The sequence below is a fragment of the Eublepharis macularius genome, chromosome 5, assembly GCF_028583425.1.
Source record: "Eublepharis macularius isolate TG4126 chromosome 5, MPM_Emac_v1.0, whole genome shotgun sequence".
Classification (NCBI taxonomy): Eukaryota; Metazoa; Chordata; class Lepidosauria; order Squamata; family Eublepharidae; genus Eublepharis; species Eublepharis macularius.
This window is the reverse complement of record NC_072794.1, coordinates 108,991,550-109,012,262: the sequence shown is the minus strand read 5'-3', so window position 1 is coordinate 109,012,262 and position 20,713 is coordinate 108,991,550. Positions and strand designations below refer to the sequence as shown.

The 20,713-nt window shown below is 43.6% G+C and overlaps 1 protein-coding gene across 3 annotated transcripts in view; it reads right to left on the bottom strand.

The window, feature by feature from the left end:
• The window catches only part of ANKS1A (ankyrin repeat and sterile alpha motif domain containing 1A), a 196,130-nt gene that overhangs the window by 8,753 nt on the left and 166,664 nt on the right, over nt 1-20,713 (bottom strand). For all 3 annotated transcript variants that reach the window (XM_054979581.1, XM_054979582.1, XM_054979583.1), the window contains 5 exons: nt 20,287-20,451; nt 19,904-20,029; nt 19,572-19,643; nt 16,508-16,594; nt 12,650-12,787 (listed from right to left, as the gene is read on the bottom strand). In XM_054979581.1, the coding sequence (XP_054835556.1) occupies nt 12,650-12,787; nt 16,508-16,594; nt 19,572-19,643; nt 19,904-20,029; nt 20,287-20,451 (588 nt within the window). The remainder of the gene's footprint in view (nt 1-12,649; nt 12,788-16,507; nt 16,595-19,571; nt 19,644-19,903; nt 20,030-20,286; nt 20,452-20,713) is intronic.

The following is a 20,713-nucleotide window of genomic DNA, read 5'->3' as shown; positions in this document are numbered from 1 at the left end:
CACGTAGAAAGGGCTACCTTAACTGCGAAAGCTTCCTTCTCCCAGACATTCCAATTACGCTCAGCCTCAGTGAATTTTCTAGACAAGTATAAACAGGGCCGTACTTTTCCGTCCTCCCCTCTCTGCAAGAGGACTCCGCCAACGGCCGCATCGCTCACATCCACTTGCACTATGAAGGTTTGGTTTTCGTCTGGGTGCTAGAGGACCGGTTCAGAAGTAAATTGGTCCTTTAGTTTCTCAAATGCCGCCTGGCATTCCAGCCTCCAGCTAAGCTTGCTCGTGGGTTTAGCCGTTTGCTCTCCCCTCCCTTTTGTCTTTAGTAAATCTGTTAATGGGAGGGCGATCTGGGCAAACCCCTTAATAAATTGCCTGTAAAAGTTGGCAAAACCCAAGAAAGATTGTAGTTGCTTTCGGGTAGTAGGGGCTTGCCATTCCTTCACGGCTTGGATTTTAGCCGGATCCATTTTTAAACCTTGTCCTGAAATGCGATAGCCCAGGTAGTCCAACTTAGTCTTATAAAATTCACATTTGGACAATTTGATAGGGAGTTTATGCTGTATCAGGGTGGTTAAAACTTCTCTGACCAACTTAATATGGTCCTCTCTGGTTTCTGTAAAAATTAACACGTCATCCAGGTAAACGACCACTCCCTTATATAAAAACTTATGTAGCACCTCATTGATCATGGACATGTAAACAACAGGTGCTCCGGATAAGCCAAAAGGCATGACGAGGTATTCATATTGGCCTAATGGCGTATTGAACATGGTTTTCCATTCATCCCCTTCCCTGATTCTAACATGGAAATAAGCATCTTTTAAGTCCAACTTTGAAAAGATCTTACCCTGTGCCACCACACTTAGCAGGTCCCGAATCAGGGGAATTGGGTAGGCATTGGTCATGGACACTGCGTTGATGCCTCTGAAATCCGTACAAAGCCTCAACCCCCCATTCCTTTTTTTTTACGAATAGCACTGGTGCAGCATGGGGTAGCTAGCCGGGCGGATGAAACCTCTCTCCAGGTTTTTATCTATAAACTTTCGGAGCTCCTTTCTCTCAGCTGGGCTCATGGAATAAAGCTTTCCTTTGGGCAGGCTCTCCCCTGGGATCAGTTCAATTGCACAATCAGTTTTTCGGTGCGGTGGTAAGCTGTCCGCCTCTTCCTGACTAAAGGCTTGTGCCAAGTCCCTGAATTCCAATGGGATCAGGTGGAGTTCTTCTGCGGAGAGCAACGCTACTTCTAAGTACAACGAGGACTCTTCCCCCCAGTCCTTTCGCCAATGATAATTGCTGCAGTATTCCCGATCGAACACAATCATGCCTTTGGCCCAGTTAATGTAAGGGTTATGGTCCCACAGCCACCGACTGCCTACGATGAGGGAATATTTGGCCGCTTGGCTAACGATATAGGACCGGCTCTCCCAATGTTTGCCCATTCCCATGGGTACCAGTTCCGTTTCTCGGACAGCTGGGTTCATAATTGAACCGCCCATTTGTTCAAATATAATTGGACTTTTAAGTTCCCTGGTTTCTAATCCCATGCCATTTACTAGGGCGGGTGCAATAATGTCTCTTGAGCAACCCGAATCGATTAAAGCTTGCACCCGGATATGAGTTCCCCTCCTTGGATTAGTTAACATTACTGGAACGAATAAAATGGCCCCTCTCTCTCTCACCTCTGCTGGGGTGGACTCCTTTGTGATCTGCCGTTGGGGCCTCCTCACGACAGATCCATCTCGTTTCCCGATTGCGGGCTGGGCGTATCCGCCTCTGCTAAATGGACATCAAGTTCCATCTGCACTTCTTCGGCTTCTAGTCCTTTGTCTAGGCGGCCCCGTCTTGGCATTCCTCTACCTCGACTGGTTCTCGGGGCCGGAACTGGGCGAGTGGTTGAGGGAGGTGGTTGGGCTTGCACTCGAAGAGGGCACTGGGCCGCGAAATGCCCGTTGTTCCCACACTGCAAACAAAGGCCCTGCCTCCATCGGGTTTCTTGAGCTCCCCTAGCTGGTGGCGCTCCACGAGCCCCTCTCACTACAGGTGGTGGTCTTCTATATCCCATTGCCTGCTGCTGCTCCACAAGGTGGACTACTTGGGTACGTTTTTCCACCTCACACGCTAGTTGTATCCATCCCATCAGAGTCGGGGGATCATCTTGCATTAAAGCTTGATCGAGCAACCTGGGATTCATTCCATTGCGGAACATCACTATATTTGTCCCTTCCTCACAATGGGGGCACTTGGCTGCAAGTTGACGAAACTTGGCTGCATACTCTCTCACGGGTTGAGATCCTTGTCTGAGGGTTTGTAGCTCGGTACGTGCTCTCTCCTCCTCTAAGGGATCTTCATATTGGGCTCTAAGTGCGGCAATAAAGTCCTGTAAAGTGTCCAGTTCTGGAGCCCCCGAGTAATATAGAGTCATGTACCATTCTGCTGCTCTGCCTTCTAGTCTGGACGCTAAATGGGTGACCCGGCTCTCCTCATCCGGGAACAAATAGCCCCACCAATTGAAAAACTGGAGGGCTTGATTCGGTTTCGTTTTCTCCGCCATGTCGGACGCTCCTCTTCGCTGGCTCAAGAGGAAGCGGCCGAGCACCCTGTCCGGGCGGCTGATCTGCGAAGATTAGCCCCCAAAACTCCCAGTGAGGGAGGCTGGGTCCGGGACGCTGCGGGAAGAGCCCCCTGGAATCAATGCGGGGGGTTAATTGCCCGTTTGTCCCTACGGAGGCCGGCGGACGTGCGCGGCGCCTCGAGTGCTGCCGGGCCATGAGAAACGGCAAAGAGCAGAATTAGGCGAGAGCCTACAAGTAAGCGAATTCCTTCTGTTATTACAAGCGTACGTGAAGGAGAGGTGAGATCTGAAGCCAAGAGGGCTCACTCTTCCCCTTTGCTGAGTCTCAAAATTTGGTTGGCGCCCCCCCCCCCCAAATGGCAACAAAGAAACAAAGTCCTGCCCTTGGCAAGTCAGTTTCGGCTGCCTTAAAGGGAGAATCGTTGGAGGAAATTGTACGGAGGGCGGTTGGTGAAGCTATAAAACCCTTTGTTGACAAGCTGAATGAAACAGATCAAAGGGTCGGCTTAATTGAGAGCGAAGTGAAAACCATCAAGGAAGCAGCGGGGGGGGCAGAGAAGTCTGCTCGGGAAAGTGTGTCACTCGTGAAGGCTACGAATAAAGAGCTTAAACTGGTGGAGAATCAGTTGATCGGGCTACAAGTGGAACGAACACAGACAATTTTGCGCCTCCAGAATGTGAAAGAGGAGGAAAACGAGGACTTACGGGGTCTTGTCTCGGAACTATTGGCGACACCCGCGAGGGCAACTAAAGAAGAAGTTAAAAGCGCCATTTTGGAAGCCCGTCGGGCTACTTCAAAGTATGCAATGAAGCGTCAGTTGCCGCGCGAGATCATCATCGATTTTTCATCTAAGAGGATCCGGGACACTATCCTATACAATTCATACAATGCGGATTTGGACTTCTTGGGCAACAAAATTAAGATATTGAAAGACGTCCCATTTCTAGTCCGGAAAAGACGTTTTAAGTATAAAAAGTTCGCAGCTCTTCTGAGAGAACGTGGAATAAAGTACAAATGGTTATTTCCGGAAGGAATCTGGTTCACCCATAAAGATCAAGCCTTTAAGATATTATCAGAAGATCAACTAAGGGATTTTGAGGACAGGAACCCAGAATTCCAGTGCACCAAGCAAGACGAAAAGGAGAAGTCTGAGGGGGAGGGGGAGGAAACGAGCAATGCGGCTGCAGTTGCGCAGAGAGAACTCCGTCCGGGACCCAGGAGGGGAAGAAAAATTTAACTCGAAATTAAATTGTAATTTGCATTTAGTAAGGTCAACCACTCCATCAATATAATATAAAGCTTTAACTTTTGAATAATGGCAGTATGAAGGGAAAACAGAAATGTAGTGTTTAGTGTTTAGTGTTTGTAGGGTACCTTCCCCTTTTTTCCACCCCTCCCTCCCTCTCTCTTTTTTCTTTCCTCTTTCCTATCCCTTGTGTTATTGTAGTCTTTTGTAGTTACTGTTTTGTAGGGTATGTATGTATGTAGTAGTTGTATGTTAGATATTGAAAATAAAAAATTATATAAAAAAAAAAAAGAAAAACTGGAGGGCTTGTACCACGAAAAATCCCAGTTTGTGGGTATCTCCGTCAAAGGCGGCCTCCAACTTAATCTTCCCCATAGGTAACTCTGCTCCACCTTGCCGTCCCTGGGCTAGTGGCAGAGGGCCGAACTGTGGTGGCTGTTGCGGCTGTGGTCGGAGGGGAGCCGGCACTCGACCAAGGATCTGCTGAGGTCTAGGTGCTGGTCTCGCTGGTCCTCCTGGCACCTGCCCGCCTGGTCTAGCCGGTCTTCTTGGAGGCCCTACTTGCCCTGCTGGCGGTTGCGGTAGCGGGCCCGGGGCGAGTAACTCTGGCAGCAGCAAAGGCTGCGGGGCTGGCACGGGTTGCACCAGGGGCAGCGGCGGCACAGGTAGTGGGGCTGGCGTGGGTTGCACCGGTGGCGGTGGCGGCAAAGGCTGCGGAGCTGGCACAAGTTGCTGAGGCAGCGGTTGTGGGGTCGGGACCAGAGGTGGCAGCGGTTGTTGTGGTTGCAGAACTTGAGTAGCCGGTGGCGGCACAGGTTGTTGAGGCCCAGGCTGGGCTTGAACCAGTGAGTGGGGTCCTGGAGCAGGTAGCGCAGGGGGTGGCTGAGCTCGAGCGTGCGCCCCTCCTGCCTCCCGGGCTTGAGAAACCGGCCGGGTGGAGCCCTCACCCTGCACCAGCAGGCTGATTAGATAGACAGCTTGGGACAGATCCCCTTCCATCACATCCAGCTGGCCTTCCAGCCGCCGGTAATGGGTAGGAGTGCCGTACTCCACCTCCTCCCCCTCGGCTGGCACGGTCTGATCCGGCAGGAGCATAGTCTCTTCCCAGCTGCGCTGCTGTCCATCCGCTTCTTCCACAGTGTCACCTGAAACCCCCGGTACCCAATCTTCACCCGCCGAAGTCACCTCCCAAGTTTTCCTGGGGCGTTCTTCCTCTTCTGCAGCACTAGCCATCCAGCCCTTAGCCATTCCTGTAACGGCCAGTATTCCATACTGCACCACATGAGCTTGATTTTGCAATCAGTTCCAATGTGGGTCTGCAGCTGGGGCCCCTGCGCCAGTGTCCCAAGTTCCAGTTGAGCCCACATCGGTGTAATCCCAACTTAAAAGATCATTACGCGCAGTCTCTCAGTTCTAAGGCCCACTGGCCTCCCCCTGTTGGACATCCTCCACCAGGCGCCCGGCCTCCGCATCCCATCTAAACCACTGTTGGGAGTAGGTCCGAGTAGCGCCCGTCGAGAGCGTGGACAGGCGACCCGTTTCCCAAACAGGTCCTCTCATTGCTCCCTGCTCCGTCGACCTGACGGTCCGACTTAGATCAATCATCGAGCGGGAAAACATGGTGCCAGCTCGCCTCTCCCTGGTATCCCGGGGTCTGGAGCCCCACTGCCAAGGAGTTGGCAATGATATCAGCTGTTCACGTTCATGGATCCCACTCGTTCTAGGTCGAGCTCCCTCAAGAGTCGCTCGGTCCTGCCCGGTACCACCGGCAGGCAGTTATGTAGTCCCGGCACCCTCCTGTGCAGGCATAGACGGATCAGTCAGGTACCCGTTGGTATCCATCATCCCTGGGTGAGGGGTCGGGGGAGTAAAAGTGGATTCTCGACAAAATGTCAGACTATGGAATCCCTGTTATCTAGAGTTCGTCTCCCCCTTCTGCAAGAAGCACAGTTTCTTGGTTTCAAAAGGTTTATTGAAAGACTAGGCTCTGACACAAGTATCCATATTCCAAGCCCTAGAAAGGATCTTGGCTGAACACAGTCATTGTCGAGAATGAAAAAAGAAAGCGTAACATGTGGTACATCTAATCCTTCACTCCCAGCCTCCCCCACATCTTCCATAGCGATGAGAACTTTGCTGTGGGAAGGCTCGGCCCGTCAAGGTCTTTGGCTGTAGAAACAGATAAGAGTATTCTCTCCCATGGAAAGCGCAGTCAAAATAACACCTGGACCTGGAGGGAGGGAAAGGCTAATGACTACAGTATTAAACATGGCATAACTCTGACCAAGGAACCACAGAACATATTAGATCCTGACACATTTATTAGATCAGCCCCCACCCCATGCGGTGCCTGTGCATGCCACAGTGCCTGCTGACACCTTTTCTGGGGTCCGCCAAGTGTTTTCCTCTGTCATAATTCCAGAAGTGCTCACAGGCTCAAAAGAATTGGGGACTGCTGCAGTAGATGAAAAGGCACTCAGCTACTAGTCAACTCTGCAGGCATGCTGATCTGTCTGGTACTCAGAATACGGGGGTATATGATCATTACTTTCCTTTACTTACCATTTTAAAAAATTAACAATTAAGGAACAGAGTGGCTCAAGTATTTCCCAATGAATAAAAACCTGCTGAAATTTAAACACACTGTTGAGTTTATTAACAGTGTGGAGATGTTTTTAAACCCCACCCCTGTATAATTCAGGATAGAAAAATATTGAAGACATGCAACAATTTTTATTTTATTCAGTTCAAATATTGTCATTATTAAATAGGTTTGAGGATTGCGATTCTAATCTGATGAAGTATGCACTTCTATAAAGAAATTTTTGTATGCAATAGAAATCATTCAGCAATATACAACCTTTGCCATGAAATACTAGAAACAGATACAGTGCACCAAGATGACTCCATAATAAATCAAAATCAATGGTAACATCATAGTTGGTTAACAATATACTTGCAGTTGATTTGATTTTGTTCTGCATGAAAATGCAATGCTTTGACACATAATAATAACAACAACAGGACAACTTAATGCCCACTCAGAGCGGTTTACAAAGTATGCCATTATTATCCCCACAACAAAACACCCTGTGAGGTGGGTGGGGCTGAGAGAGCTCCAGAGAGCTGTGACTAGCCCAAGGTCACCCAGCTGGCTTCAAGTGGAGGAGTGGGGAATCAAACCCAGCTCTCCAGATTAGAGTCCTGCTCTCTTAACCACTACACCAAACTGACTCACATGGGTGAGATATTTATTTAAAGACCTGATTGAATATAAAATGGACTATAACAGTTTTGGAGCTGAAACTTTTCAAGGGCAGGGAGTAGGGAAACTATCAATCCCCTTAACCTTGTCTGAAACTCCCAAACTGACAGAACTGACACTTAGGCAGTCTTTTATATACTTTTAAGTTCATCTCCTTTGTAACTATAAATAAAGCTGAGATATCACTAGTAACATGGACTAGTGGGGGACATATATAGGGCAGGGATGTTCCCCAAGCTAGGTCAGATAAGTTCAGAGATTCCATTGGGAGCTTCCCTGGCCTCTATGGGATACTTCAATAATGGAAACCTCATTAATTAGCTTCTGAGCACTTTTGCACAGCTGAGCTATGATTTGTGTTCAGCACTTGGATGAGAAGGAGATAATTGTTTTCCAATTGCATGCAATTTGCCCGGCTGTTCTATGAAAAGTTCTCTTGAAAATTTCAACATGATGATTAAAATTTACACACTCTTCTCTAAAGTCTCCATTTCAAGACAGTGCAGAACAGGCGTTGTGGATTTTAAAAATTAAAGTATATATAAGTTAATTAGGTAAGGGAATATAAGCAGTGTGGTATTAACTAGCTGACATCTACTTCCAGTTGTAAGCCAAATGATAGAATTAACATGGCTAAGATTGTTAAAAAAAAAAAAAAGGAATACAACTTGTATGACCAAAATGTAGGGAGAATCCACTTCTAAAGAAACCTACTCAGGACCCAGGAGAGTTGACTAACTACTGTTCAGTCTCAAATGTACCATTCTTGAGCAAGATGATTGAGTGGTGATAGGCCAGCACCAGGGATTCCTGAATGAAACAAATTGTTTGGATCTCTTCCTATTTGGTTACAGGCCTAGTCATGGGATTGAAACAACCTTGGTTGCCCTGGTGGATGACATGCATCAGCAGATGGACAAGGAGGACTGTGACCCTGTTAATTCTCCTAGACCTCTCAGCAGCTTTGATGCCATAGATCATGGTATCCAACAACAACAACTTTCGATTTATATACTGCCCTTCAGGACAACTTAATGCCACACTCAGAGCAGTTTTAAAGTGTGTTATTATTGATGGTTGTTGTGGGTTTTCCGGGCTGTATTGCCGTGGTATTGGCATTGTAATTCCTGACGTTTTGCCAGCAGCTGTGGCTGGCATCTTCAGAGGTGTAGCACCAAAAGACAGAGATCTCTCAGTGTCACCACTGACAGTGATCTCTGTCTTTTGGTGCTACACCTCTGAAGACGCCGGCCACAGCTGCTGGCGAAACGTCAGGAACTACAATGCCAAGACCATGGCAATACAGCCCGGAAAACCCACAACAACCATCGTTCTCCGGCCGTGAAAGCCTTCGACAATACATGTGTTATTATTATTCTCACAACAATCACCATGTGAGGTGGCTGGGGCTGAGAGATCTCTGAGAGAGCTGTGACTGACTGAAGGTCACCCAACTGGCTTCAAGCAGAGGAGTGGGGACTCAAATCTGATTCTCAAGATTAGAGTTCTGCTGCTTTTAACTACCACACCAAATTGGGTCTAGAATTGGGCAGAGAAGTAATTGGGAGCCAGTGTAGATGGAAGACTAGAGTGATATAGCCTATGACCTATACCAGTCAACAATCTGGCTGCCACTGTAAAGCCACTGGGAAAGGTCACTAGAGACTTGGCCTGAATTGCTACCAATTGCAAATGACATTCAGCTCTATCTCACACTTCCAGAAGATCCCAAGGAGGGTGTAGAAACTGTGAACACATGCCTGGAGGCAGTTTGGGGATGGATGAGGGCTAACAAGCTGAAAGTTAATCCCAACAAAACAGATGCTACTGGTGGGGTGAAGGTTTGACCCAGGAATGTTCTGAATGGGGTTGCACTCCCTCTAAATGAGCAAGTTCATAGCTTTGGGGTCCAAATGGACCCAGTCCTTCTGTTGGATAAAAAAGTGGCAGCAGTGGCCAGGGGCACTTTTCACCAGCTCAGGCTGGTGAGCCAGCTGCAGTGAGCCAGCTGCAGCCCTCTTGGGCAGGAAAGATCTTGCCACTGTGGTGCATGCCTTGCTAACAACTAGATTAGATTACTGCAGTATGATCTATGAGGGGCTGCCTCACTATACAGAAGCTGCATCAGGCACAGAATATTGCAGACAGAGTGTTGACTGGAGTGGGTTGTAGGAACTATATCACTGTAGTATTCTTCCATTTACACTAGCTCCCATTTTGCTTCTGGGCCCAATTCAGGGTGCTGGTATTGGCTTTTAAAGCCCTGTATAACTAAGTTAGGACTAGTATGCCTTAAGGACCACTTCTCCCATCTGAACCTGCCCATCTACTATGATCATCTTCACAGGCTTGCTTTAAGTGCCCCTGCCATCTGAGGCTAGATAGATGAGTGGCAACCTGGGAAAGGGCCTTCTCAGTTGTGGTGCTGAAACTTTGGAACTCCCTCCCCAAGGAGATTCACATCTCCCTCTGTCATAGTCTTCCACCAGCGGGTGAAGAATTTGTTTCATTCATTGCAGCCCCAGTAAACTCTTATTGGCCCATCTCACTGGTTCTGTGTGTGTTTATATGTTTTTATTGTGTTTATATATAATACTTTTAATTTTTTTAATGCTTTAGATTTTTTTAAATAGATATTATTTGCTGCCTTGGGGACCCTATTTGAATGGAAAGATGGAACATAAATGTTTTAAATGGGGAGGGGGGGAGGAGTATCACGCAAACATAACAGACGCTTGAATTCCTTTTTCTAAGCCCCATCTCCCACCTTAGACCAATTTAAAGCATTTTAAGTGGTGAGCCTTCTAAAATAAAGATGGATAGAGTTGGGGGAGGCAAAGGGAAGCCCTCTGGTCTGACTAATCCCTCCATGAAAGCATTTTTGGAGACTGCAGAAGCAATAGAAGATGCAGCAAGAAAAAAACAGATGCAAGACAAAATGGCCTCTGCAAAAAACCTAGACGAAATGGAAGAAATACAAGCCTTAGAAAGTGAACTTAGGAAGAAAAAATTGAATCAAGAATTGAAGGTCTTCTTAAGCCTGTTACAGAGCAACTAAGAGATTAAAGACTCATTGCGCCAGGTGGCACAGAATGCTGATACTGCAATGGAATTGGGAATTGCTCTACAAGAGGAGATATATGAAATACAAAACAAAGAGGAGGGGCTTGAAAACAAATTAATCGATCTTGACAATAAATTAAGAATAAATAACATCAAGCTAAGAGGCTTTGATGAAAACGAGGAAGGCACCACCGACCTCACAGCATTCCTAGCAGCTTGGCTTGCTCAAGAATTGAAGCAGGAAAAGGGAATTGCCCCCACTATAACAAAGGCTTATAGACTGGGATATGCGAGGAACTCAAACCTAAAAAAGCAAAGAGATATAGTTGTGAAGATTATGGACTGTAGAGTAAAGGAGAAAATTATGAAAGCTGCAAGAATTAGAGGCTCTCTCTCCTTTCAGGATAAAAGGATCTTTGTTTATCAGGACCTGTCCACAGAGACTCTTACTAAAAGAAGAGAGTTAAAGCCAATTGTTTCCAAACTTTTGGAAGCCAGTATTAGATATTGTTGGGCAGCTTCTACAAGACTCGTTGTATTCCACCAGGGTTAGACTTACCAAGCCACTGACTTAGGCAGCGGTTTCCAAATGCTCAAAGGACTGCAACTGAATCCCCGCTTAGAACTAACTCCCAAGAAAAGCAGACTGGAAGGACCAAACTTCACCAAAGAAGTGCAGCAGGATCCCCATTAAGAAAGACACTTGAAGAGTGCAAAGAGAATTTTAAATTATTAGTCCAAAGAGTCTGCAAGATAGATGCAGCATTTAAGTTTAGTTTTCTCTAACCCTCTGAGCAGGGAAATAATGAGTCTGTAAGATAGACACAGCATTTAAGTTTTATTTTCTTCAACCCTCTGAGTAGGGAAAAAAATTAATTCCATTTTGGTTTGTAATGCATTAAGGCTGGGGTGGGAGGTGGGAAGGAAATCTGAGGACCTCTGAACCTCCTAGACAAATGGTAACCCTCAGATACTGGGCCCTATAGCTGGTTGTTAAATTTTATTTCACTTAATTTTACTTTATTTTAAGGAGTTTATACTCTGGTGAGTTACCTGTTTTAGAAGGAGGTTTGAAAGATAGCCTGAATATAATGCTTGGTTTATGCTGTTACTTCTACTTCTATCTCAACTTCTTGCTCTCCTTAACTAAATCTCCTTCCAGCCAATATTCACCTGGCAAACTGTCAACAGACTGGACGGAAAGTAAGGCTAGTCCACTTATGGAAAGAAAGCCAGGTTGTTTGACTAGGGCAGCTGAATACTTAACAAAAACTAGGCCTGTTAAGATAAAGTCACCTCAATATACAATTATAGCAGCAGCAATAATGTGGATATACAAGTTAGCAACTTTTTTACTTTTTTTGGTATGTCTCTTAAAGTTTTGTCACTCAGTTGTAGGGAAACGGTGCCTGTAGGGGGAGATCTCCTATGAGGAACTAAATAACCAAAGGGGCTTTGAGTCCAAGGAAATCTCAAGAAAATTAGCCCTTTTTTAAATTTATTATTTTACAATATTTATTCGTCCAGTTTATTTTGCTGCCTGTATTCTATATCAAGTATCTATCAACTTTCAACAAATATCTATGGGGTTTAACCCCCCCCCCCGTCCCTTTTCAGACAAAAAAATACCTTAAATACATTCAAGTACAAGGACCTCGATAATATAAACCGATAATACAAGTTTTCCAAACAGTCCAATGAGATGATACCAGAAAAATGTAGTGCTGAGCAAAGTCCATTGGATTTATCTATGGCGCGTTTCTTCCACTTAATCACAACTGGAAGCAATTTTAAGCGGGTGGTGTCTCCCAGCGTTCGGCTCCGCACTCAGTTGTAGGGGACTGAACAATTTAGTTAAAAATAAAAGAATTTCAACAATGGTTTTAAAGCAACGCCCTGATATATTGGTGCTACAAGAAACCCACCTCAAAGCAAAATGAAAACAGGAATTTAAGTTGACCTGGTGGGAATATCTAACTAATAATGAATCCATAAACCAAACATCCCCAAGAATGGAATATTATCAAAGGCTGGCATATCTTTGATTTTTTTCTTAGAATATTGTATAGCTGCACATCTGTAAATAGTCTGTAAATATAGAATACTTTGTTGACATTACTATATTAATGTTAAGAAGAAAAGAATTATATATTCAAACATTTAAAATCTGTTTATTTGTTTACTGTAAAACTGAAAAATTATTGAATAAAATATAAATTTTAAAAATGTTTTAAACAAAAACAAACAAACAAATGAATGTGTATTAATTTTTTTAACATTGAAAATGGGGACATTACTGGTGGAGATGTAGCATGTAAACTGCCTTTAAGGAGAACAGGTTTGTTTCTTAAATCTTTGAACTCAGTCATTTGGAAGACAATGACCTCCATTCCCAGAGCTTTACACTTCAGCCAAATTATCTGCAGATGATTTTTAGAAAGCTGAAATACAAGATTATTTATAAAGCAAATTATCAAGACTTCTGTATTCTTCTATATTACTTACTACATCAATTGTACTGAAGACATGGCAGTAGTGGTGGCTGGTTTGCAAGTCCTTGGTGATATAGGCAAATGTACAGAGATCTTCTGGGTCCTGGGCAGCGCACGAAATGTTCCTGATTTCATGCTCAGCAATTACATTCTGCCAGATATAAACGAACAGCTCTTTTTGCTCAGAATTTCAAAATAATTTACAACACAGATTGCTGTCTGCTTGCCATTCTAGTAGCGGTAGCACAGTGGTTAAGTAGCTGGGTTGTGAATAAGCACTCTGCTGGTTCAAATCCCATCACTGCCATGAGCTCAGTAGGTGGCCCTGGGTAAGTCTCTCAGCCCAGCTCCCTAACTGTATTGTGGGGCTAATAATAACACTGACTTTGTCCACCTCTCTGAGTGGACATTAATCTGTCCAGAAGAACAGTATGTAAGCATACTTATTATTGTGGTTGTAAATGGCAGGGGTGCCTTCTAAATTGTGTATCACAAGGATACTCTGCACTAGACAATGAAAAAGTAGTGGCTCACTAATTCGTAGGTGATGGTCACAGAACGGTAGCAGAAATTCTCCGCACATCATCTGCCTCTGTCTTTCATTGCCACTCCACCTCTGATATGTCAGTTGAGATATATGTAAGTGCCCCGGTTGCAAGTGCAACCAGGACATGGATGTTAATCCAATGCCTAATTGTGGCTGAAGAGATAAGGCCATTATATAAATTCTGAGTAGGGAGGCAGTTAAATATCTATGAGGTAGCCCCATCCTAGTCATGATTTTCAAAGGGTGGCCCTTGAGTTGCATTATAGTGACTGCTTAAGAGGTAAGAGCACATGAGAGTTGCTAGAATTAGGAGTCCTAATAGAACTATTTTCTTTCAGCAAGAATTGCTGGCTTCTTGTTCAGGTGGTCTGTCCATTATGCTCTTGAAATATGCAAACAAGAGAAGTACATTAACCCTGCATTTAATTATCTCCTATTTAAGAATGTAAAAGCTAGGATTCAATAGTGTGGAACTTGCGCCAAACCTTACAAAGAGGCAATGCCAGAGTAGGTCATCTTGAGTCTTCCAAAGTGAAGGTTATATACTGGCTAATAGGGCTGTGTGATTCAGTATTATCTGGTCCAAAAATATACACCCCCCCCCCCCCAAATCTTATCAGTATTTCAGCTATCATAGCTTGAATGTTTAGATATACCAATATTCCTATGCTGATTAATCCTGGAACTATTCAGAGATAATTGGGACTGCCTTTTTAAAGGCACAACAGCTTGTCCTTCTCTTTTTGCAGGTTCTCCAGGCAAAAGGATGGAGGGGAAGGGGCTCTCACAGGCAACTGGCATCACACATTATGGGGAGCTCAACTGGTTGTCCAATCACAGCAATTCTTTATAGCACACAAGTTGGCCTCTTGGCTGCAGCTGCAGTGTGATATGTTTTGGAATGTATGCTTTTGACTACTCTGGTCTGATCTCGTCTGTCTGTGCCTTACTTCTATTCTGCTGCCAGGCTGGCTCTGCTGGGATTCTTTGGTTCAGCACTGATTCTCCTGGGATTCTCTGGCTTGATTATGGTTCTGTTGGGCTTTGTTGGTTCTTCTAGCATTGGGAGGCTTTTGGTCAGGGGTTGCTCTTATATGTATGGCTAAAGCTTCTTTGCCCTGGAGAAAGCACTGGATTTTTTTGCTCCACAGGAAACAACGGGAGAGTAGCTGAGGGCATCTTGTTCCGGGGCCTGTAGAACTGGACTCTCTGACTCAATTTACTGGAAAATTTGGCAGTCCTTAGAGGCCAAGTAGACCTCATTCCATTGCAATCTTGGTGTAATCTGCATAAAGAACAGCCCTTCCAGCACCCCCTTGAAAGATTCCCTATAGAGAATAATGTACATGGTTAATTTTCGAATCCCCTCCAAAAAACCCAGATCCTACTACAGAACTGGTATGAGGGACTGAGTATCAGGAATACTGATATTCATGGCATTCTCAATACCTGAATATGTAACATACCAATTTTATCCCTACTGACTCATCCTATCCCATTAGAAATGTTTGCTTCTGGTGCCTTTAAACTCAGCAGGGGCACTTCCATGAAACTGCATATAAAAAGCCTTCCAGACAATATTCTGTTCAGCTTACTTAGCACAAGTTTCAAACACAATATAAAATTCCTTCAGTTACAAGAAACATCAGAATTATAATTTCAGATTACCTACATATAGTATTCACATAATTTAACATACCATCAGGACCAAGACACATCTTTCTTCATAAAAGGCAAGCCATATCATCAACAACACACTTCTTATCCTGGTGCTCCTGTGTAGGAGCACCAGGATAAAAAGTGCATCATGGCCAATACGGCCTCCAGAGGGCACCGCCACCGTGGGATCGCCAGGTGAGCCAGTTCGTCGCTCTGGAGAACGTCGCTGCCGTGGGACAGCTAGGTGACCCAGCCCATCACTCCGCAGGGTGCTGCCGCTGTGGGATGGCCAGGCAAGCCAAGCAGTCCCTCTGGAGGGTGCCGCAGCAGCAGGAGGGCCATGAGAGCTGGCCCATTGCTCTGGAGGGCGCCGCCACCATGAGATGGCGGGGCAAGCAGACTATCACTCCAGAGGGCGCCACAGCAGCGGGATGGCCAAATGAGCTGTCCCGTCCCTCCAGAGAGCGCCACGGTGGGAGGGCCAGCATTCCTGGATTTTCTAGGGCCCTTTAAAAAAAAATGGGCTCTGTTGCTAGTGAGAATATAAGGCTACACAACATAGAATGCTAAGTCTGGAAGTACGCTTCAGACTCCATCTACCAAATGTTTATATTGGTAAGATACATAACTTAGACTTTGGTTCAGAATATGATGTATTTTCTACTAACAGTATCAAAATATATTACAGGTACTAGAGTGGATCCTACTCCTATCCTACACTGAGCAAAGTTTGAAGTTTTCCTCGAGCCTGAGGAGGCTTCCTCCAATTTAAGTGACTTCAGTTAGAGGAAAGCCATAAATTGGAGGAAGGGTACTTGGAGGATGGCTGGATCCACCACATTGCCTAGATAGTTGATGCAAGAAATCTCTACAGTGACAAGTTTTTCCATTTTTTCCACTGACAGAGTATGAAAAGTTGCAAAAGAGATCAATTACCAGCTATTTCATAGAATCATAGGGTTGGAAGGGACCTCCAGGGTCAGTGGATGTTACTACATGAAGGTGCTAATTGGTTTACGATAAATATTGTTTTGAATGAAAGTTTTGACTGTGTACTCTTTGAGGAAGATGGAATTTGAAATGGGATTAAATATGATCTAGACAACCGGTCAGAGGACAATAATCAACATTTTGGAACTTGTCACAGCCACTTCCAGTGGTCTCTGTTGGAGTAAATACTTCTTGGACTCTTTCCGCATTTGGATACATACTGCCTATGACCCTTTTTGTAGTGCTAAGTTTGTATTTGCACTTTATAAGGGGTGTGCAATAACATATATATTTATTAGCACTTTAGCCAAGCACTTTATGTATTGTATTTAGTGAATGTTACAGGGCCTGTTGTCTTGTAGCACTTCTATGAATTAGCACTCCAATTATGGGTTTAAGTACCTGAAAGACAATTTTTTGTATACTAAAAAGCTGTACTGTGAATTTAAAATGTTTTGTGAATTGAGATTAAAATACTTTATATATGTACTCTAATTGATATAATAGACTGATAGGTAAGTTTATGCAGGATTTTTTGCCATGCTCAGAAGATGACAAAACACCATCGGGATCTCTAGCCCAACTAGCCTGGGGAAAATTACTACCTGACCCACTGTCACTATTGCTTGTCACTTAAGAAAAGAGATGTTTAACATGACCTCAAGGTTCTCTCACCTTATTAGATGCATCTATGAACTTCACTCCTTTATAAGTGATGGATAATATTATAGTTGGAATCTTCTTCATATGCTCTGTTGATTTCTTTTAAAAGAAAAAAATCATTCATTAGTAGGCATAGATGGAATAATTTCCCCTTTGGGGGCAGATTTTACAAATCTCTCATATCAGGCTCTTTTGGGACCAATGACTTCAGGTTCTTTGCAAGGTATTTATAACTGGGATATTCTGAAATAAGTTTTTGTACATAAAGGAAAACCAGCAAATTTTATTACAAAGCCAAAATGAAACTTGCACTTTCATTCTTGGCAACTATTTTAACAGTGCAATCCTAAGCAAAGTTACACCAGTCTAAGCCCATTGATTTCAATGGGCTTAGACTGGTGTAACTCTGCTTAGGATTGCTCTGTAAATCTTGAAAACAATCATGAAACTGAGAAACTGCAGCCTGGCTGCAGTCTGAACTAGGGATGTGTGCTTCAGGTTTCAAGCAGCAAGAAAAGGGTGGCTTTCAAATGCCTCGCTGCTTTCTTCACTTGATGGGAGGGGGTTTCCCAAAGTGGGAAACCTGAGTTTTTTTGGGTGCACACCCCTAGTCTGGAATGTGGAACAAAACCTCCAAATTTGCAGTCATTCAATATACAATTTGCTTTTCAAGACAGATTTCAGCTATGATGAGACAATCCAAAATGAAAAAAGATATAGTGTTGGAAGACAAGACCCCCCAGGTCAGATGGCAATACCGCTATTCTAAATGATGGGACTGCATTAAAGCTGAAAGGACATCCAGTTGCGGATATGAATAGATGCAAAAGGAATGTCCAAAGCTGGATGTTCCTTTTGCATCTATTCATATCCACACACAACAGGAACATGGAACATGAGAAGTATGCAGCCAGGTAAGCTAGAAATAGTAAAACTAGAAATGGAACGATATATTGTCGAAGGCTTTCACGGCTGGAGAATGATGGTTGTTGTGGATTTTCCAGGCTGTATAGCCGTGGTCTTGGCATTGTAGTTCCTGACGTTTCGCCAGCAGCTGTGGCAGGCATCTTCAGAGGTGTAGCACCAAAAGACAGAGATCTCTCAGTGTCACAGACTGTCCATGTAAGGAATAGATTTGTAATACTAAGTTTAATCGATCATGAACCAGAAGAACTATGGGCTGAAATCAGATATATTAACAAGGAAGAATGTGCAAAGACTATTCCTGTAGGCAAAAGAAAGGAGAAGCCTAAATGGATGACTGAGGAAACTCTTAAAATTGCTAGAGACAGACGGGAAGCAAAAGTAAAAGGTGATGGAAATAGAGTCAGAATTCTAAATGCTGTTTTTCAGTGATTAACATGCAGAGACAAAAAACTATTATAATAATCAGGGCAAAGAAATAGAAGAGAACAACAAAAAAGGAAGCACAAGAAATCTGTTCCACAAAATCTAGGAAATCAAAGGGAAATTCAAGCCATGGAAAATACAGTATCTGGAAACCGTACACTGAAGAAATATATAGAAGAGATGGAAGGATGAGATATTTTTGAAGAAGAGTCCTTTGATGAAGGACCAGAAATCATAGTGAAAGTGAAGTAAAAGCTGCACTCAAAGCAATTGGGAGAAACAAAGCACCTGCAGTAGATGGAATACCAATAGAGCTATTTTAAGCTACAGAACTGGAGTCCATCAAAATCTCAACAAAAATCTGTCAACAAATATGGAGGCAAAACAATGGCCAACATACTGGAAATGCTTAGTCTACATTCCAATTCCAAAAAAGGGGATGCCAATGAGTACAGCAACTATTGGACTATCATGTTAATTTCCCATGCAAGCAAATTCTACAGCAAAGACTCTTACCATATATGGAATGAGAAATGCCAGATGTTCAAACTGGATTCAGGAAAGGAAGAGGAATTAAAGATCTCATCACAAATTAATGGGGCTAATGGAACTCATCAGGGAATTTCAGAAGAAAACCAGCATGTGTTTTATAGATTACAGCAAAGCTTTTGATTGTGTGGATCATGAAAAACTATGGATAGTGTTAAAAGAAATTGGAATGCCACAACATCTGATTGTTTCGATGTGCAACTTCCACTGTGGACAAGAGGCTACTGTTAGGACAATATGGGGAAACAGAATGGTTTACAATTGGCAAGGGTGTCAGACAAGGATGCATATTATCTCCCTCCCTGTTCAACCTCTATGCAGAGCATATCATAAGGAAAGCTGGAGTAAAAATTGGTGGAAGGAACATTAACAATTTGAGATATGCAGGTGACACCATGTTACTAGCAGAAAATAGTGAAGACTTGAAACAACTACTGATGAAGGTTAAAGGAGAAAGTGCCAAAGCAGGATTACATCAGAACATCAAGAAGACAAAAGTAGTGACTACTGAGGAGTTACACAATTTTAAAGCTGACAATGAGGAAATTGAAATTGTCCAAGATTTTCTATTCCTTGGCTCAATCACCAACCAACAGGGAGACTGCAACAAGGAAATCAGAAGATTAAGACTTGGAAGAGCAGCTGTGAGGGAGCTAGATAAAGATGTCTCTCTGGGAATCAAGATAATCCAAACAATGGTATTCCCCATTACGATGTATGGATGTGAAAGTTGGAGAAGCTGTGAAGAAAGCTGTGAAGAAAGCTGAAAGGAAGAAAATTGATTCATTTGAAATATAGTGCTGGAGGAGTTTTGTGGATACCATGGATGGTCAAAAAGACAAATAAGTGGGTACTAGATCAAATCAAGCCTGAATTCTCCCTAGAAGCTAAAATGACAAAACTGAGGCTATCATACTTTGGTCACATCATGAGAAGACAAGAGTCTCTGGAAAACTCAATAATGCTAAGAAAAATGGAAGGCAGTAGGAAAAGAGGAAGACCTAAAATAAGATGGCTTAACTCAATAAAAGTAGCCACGTCCTCCAGTTTGCAAGATCTGAGCAAGTCTGTTAATGATAGCATGTTTTGGAGGTCTTTCATTCATCGGGTCACCATAGGTCGGGGTGACTTGATGGCACGTAATACACACACATGCTTTTACACAGTGCATACCTACCCTCATTTTTGCACAGGCATCCTGTGTAGATTCTGTCCCACGAAGATCCTTGATTAACATGGATCCAAGATACTAATTAGAACAGAGAAGCAATAGCAATAATGAATGCCATTACTTGTACATAACATTCCAAAAGTGCATGAAGAAAACATTGCCACTATTGCAGGACAACACTTTCTGCCTCTGAAACACTCCTGAAGAATTAATATTCAAATATCTTTGCAATGCTATCTGCAGCTGCTGCCTCAAGCAGTAACTAAACACAGCTCTTGTGTAGATGGCAGTCAAAGCCAAAATCATATATTCAGATGTATGAACTAGAATATACTTACATTGGCTTCATACCCACAGGACTCAAATATAAGCTTCTCTGGCTGGTGCTGCCAGTGTTGGACTGGGGCATAAGGAGCAGCCAGACTTGGGGGTCTGAGTGTAAGTTTGGGTTCACGACATTCCTCCTGAGAACAGAAGTGACAGCTTCAGTTAGAGTTGGGTTATCTGTAAATTCCTTAAGAATTTCTCAAAATGTTTTACAAATGTGAATACAGTTCTTTTACAGTTCTACCAACCATAACCCTCAACCACCACAATAAAGTATTGATGATTTTTAAACACTTCCTGCTACATCTTACAGGCTAATATAGAATTTTGTTGAGAAGCTAATAACATTAAAAAGGCAAGAATAAAACATTTCAGAAAGCAGTACTTCTCTGACCTGCGTCTTGATTCTGTCAGCTCTAGGGTAAGAGGCAGTATCTCGGCTACTCTCTTGTCTCTTTTTTCCAGTATCCCCTAAAGGCAGCAGCAGATCTGCAGACCTCCCTGTGCAGGAGTCGCTCTGGCTCAGTGGTGAGGACGTCTGGGACATCAAATCCTGGCACTAGAAATATATGGATACTTTAAATACAACTGATTTTTTGTTGGATATGTTTATAATTGATAGCCATGAAAACATAGAGGGAGATATACCATTTTGTACATTTTACAGAATTTCTTCAAACTCATTACTTAATCAATAACTCTTCCGTAACGCTCATATCTTTACTAAATATATAACTTCAACTTTACTGCGAAGATATCTGCATTTTTTCCATATTTCAGCATATTATTTATTGCCTGCCTTACAAGTCTAATTTTCAAAT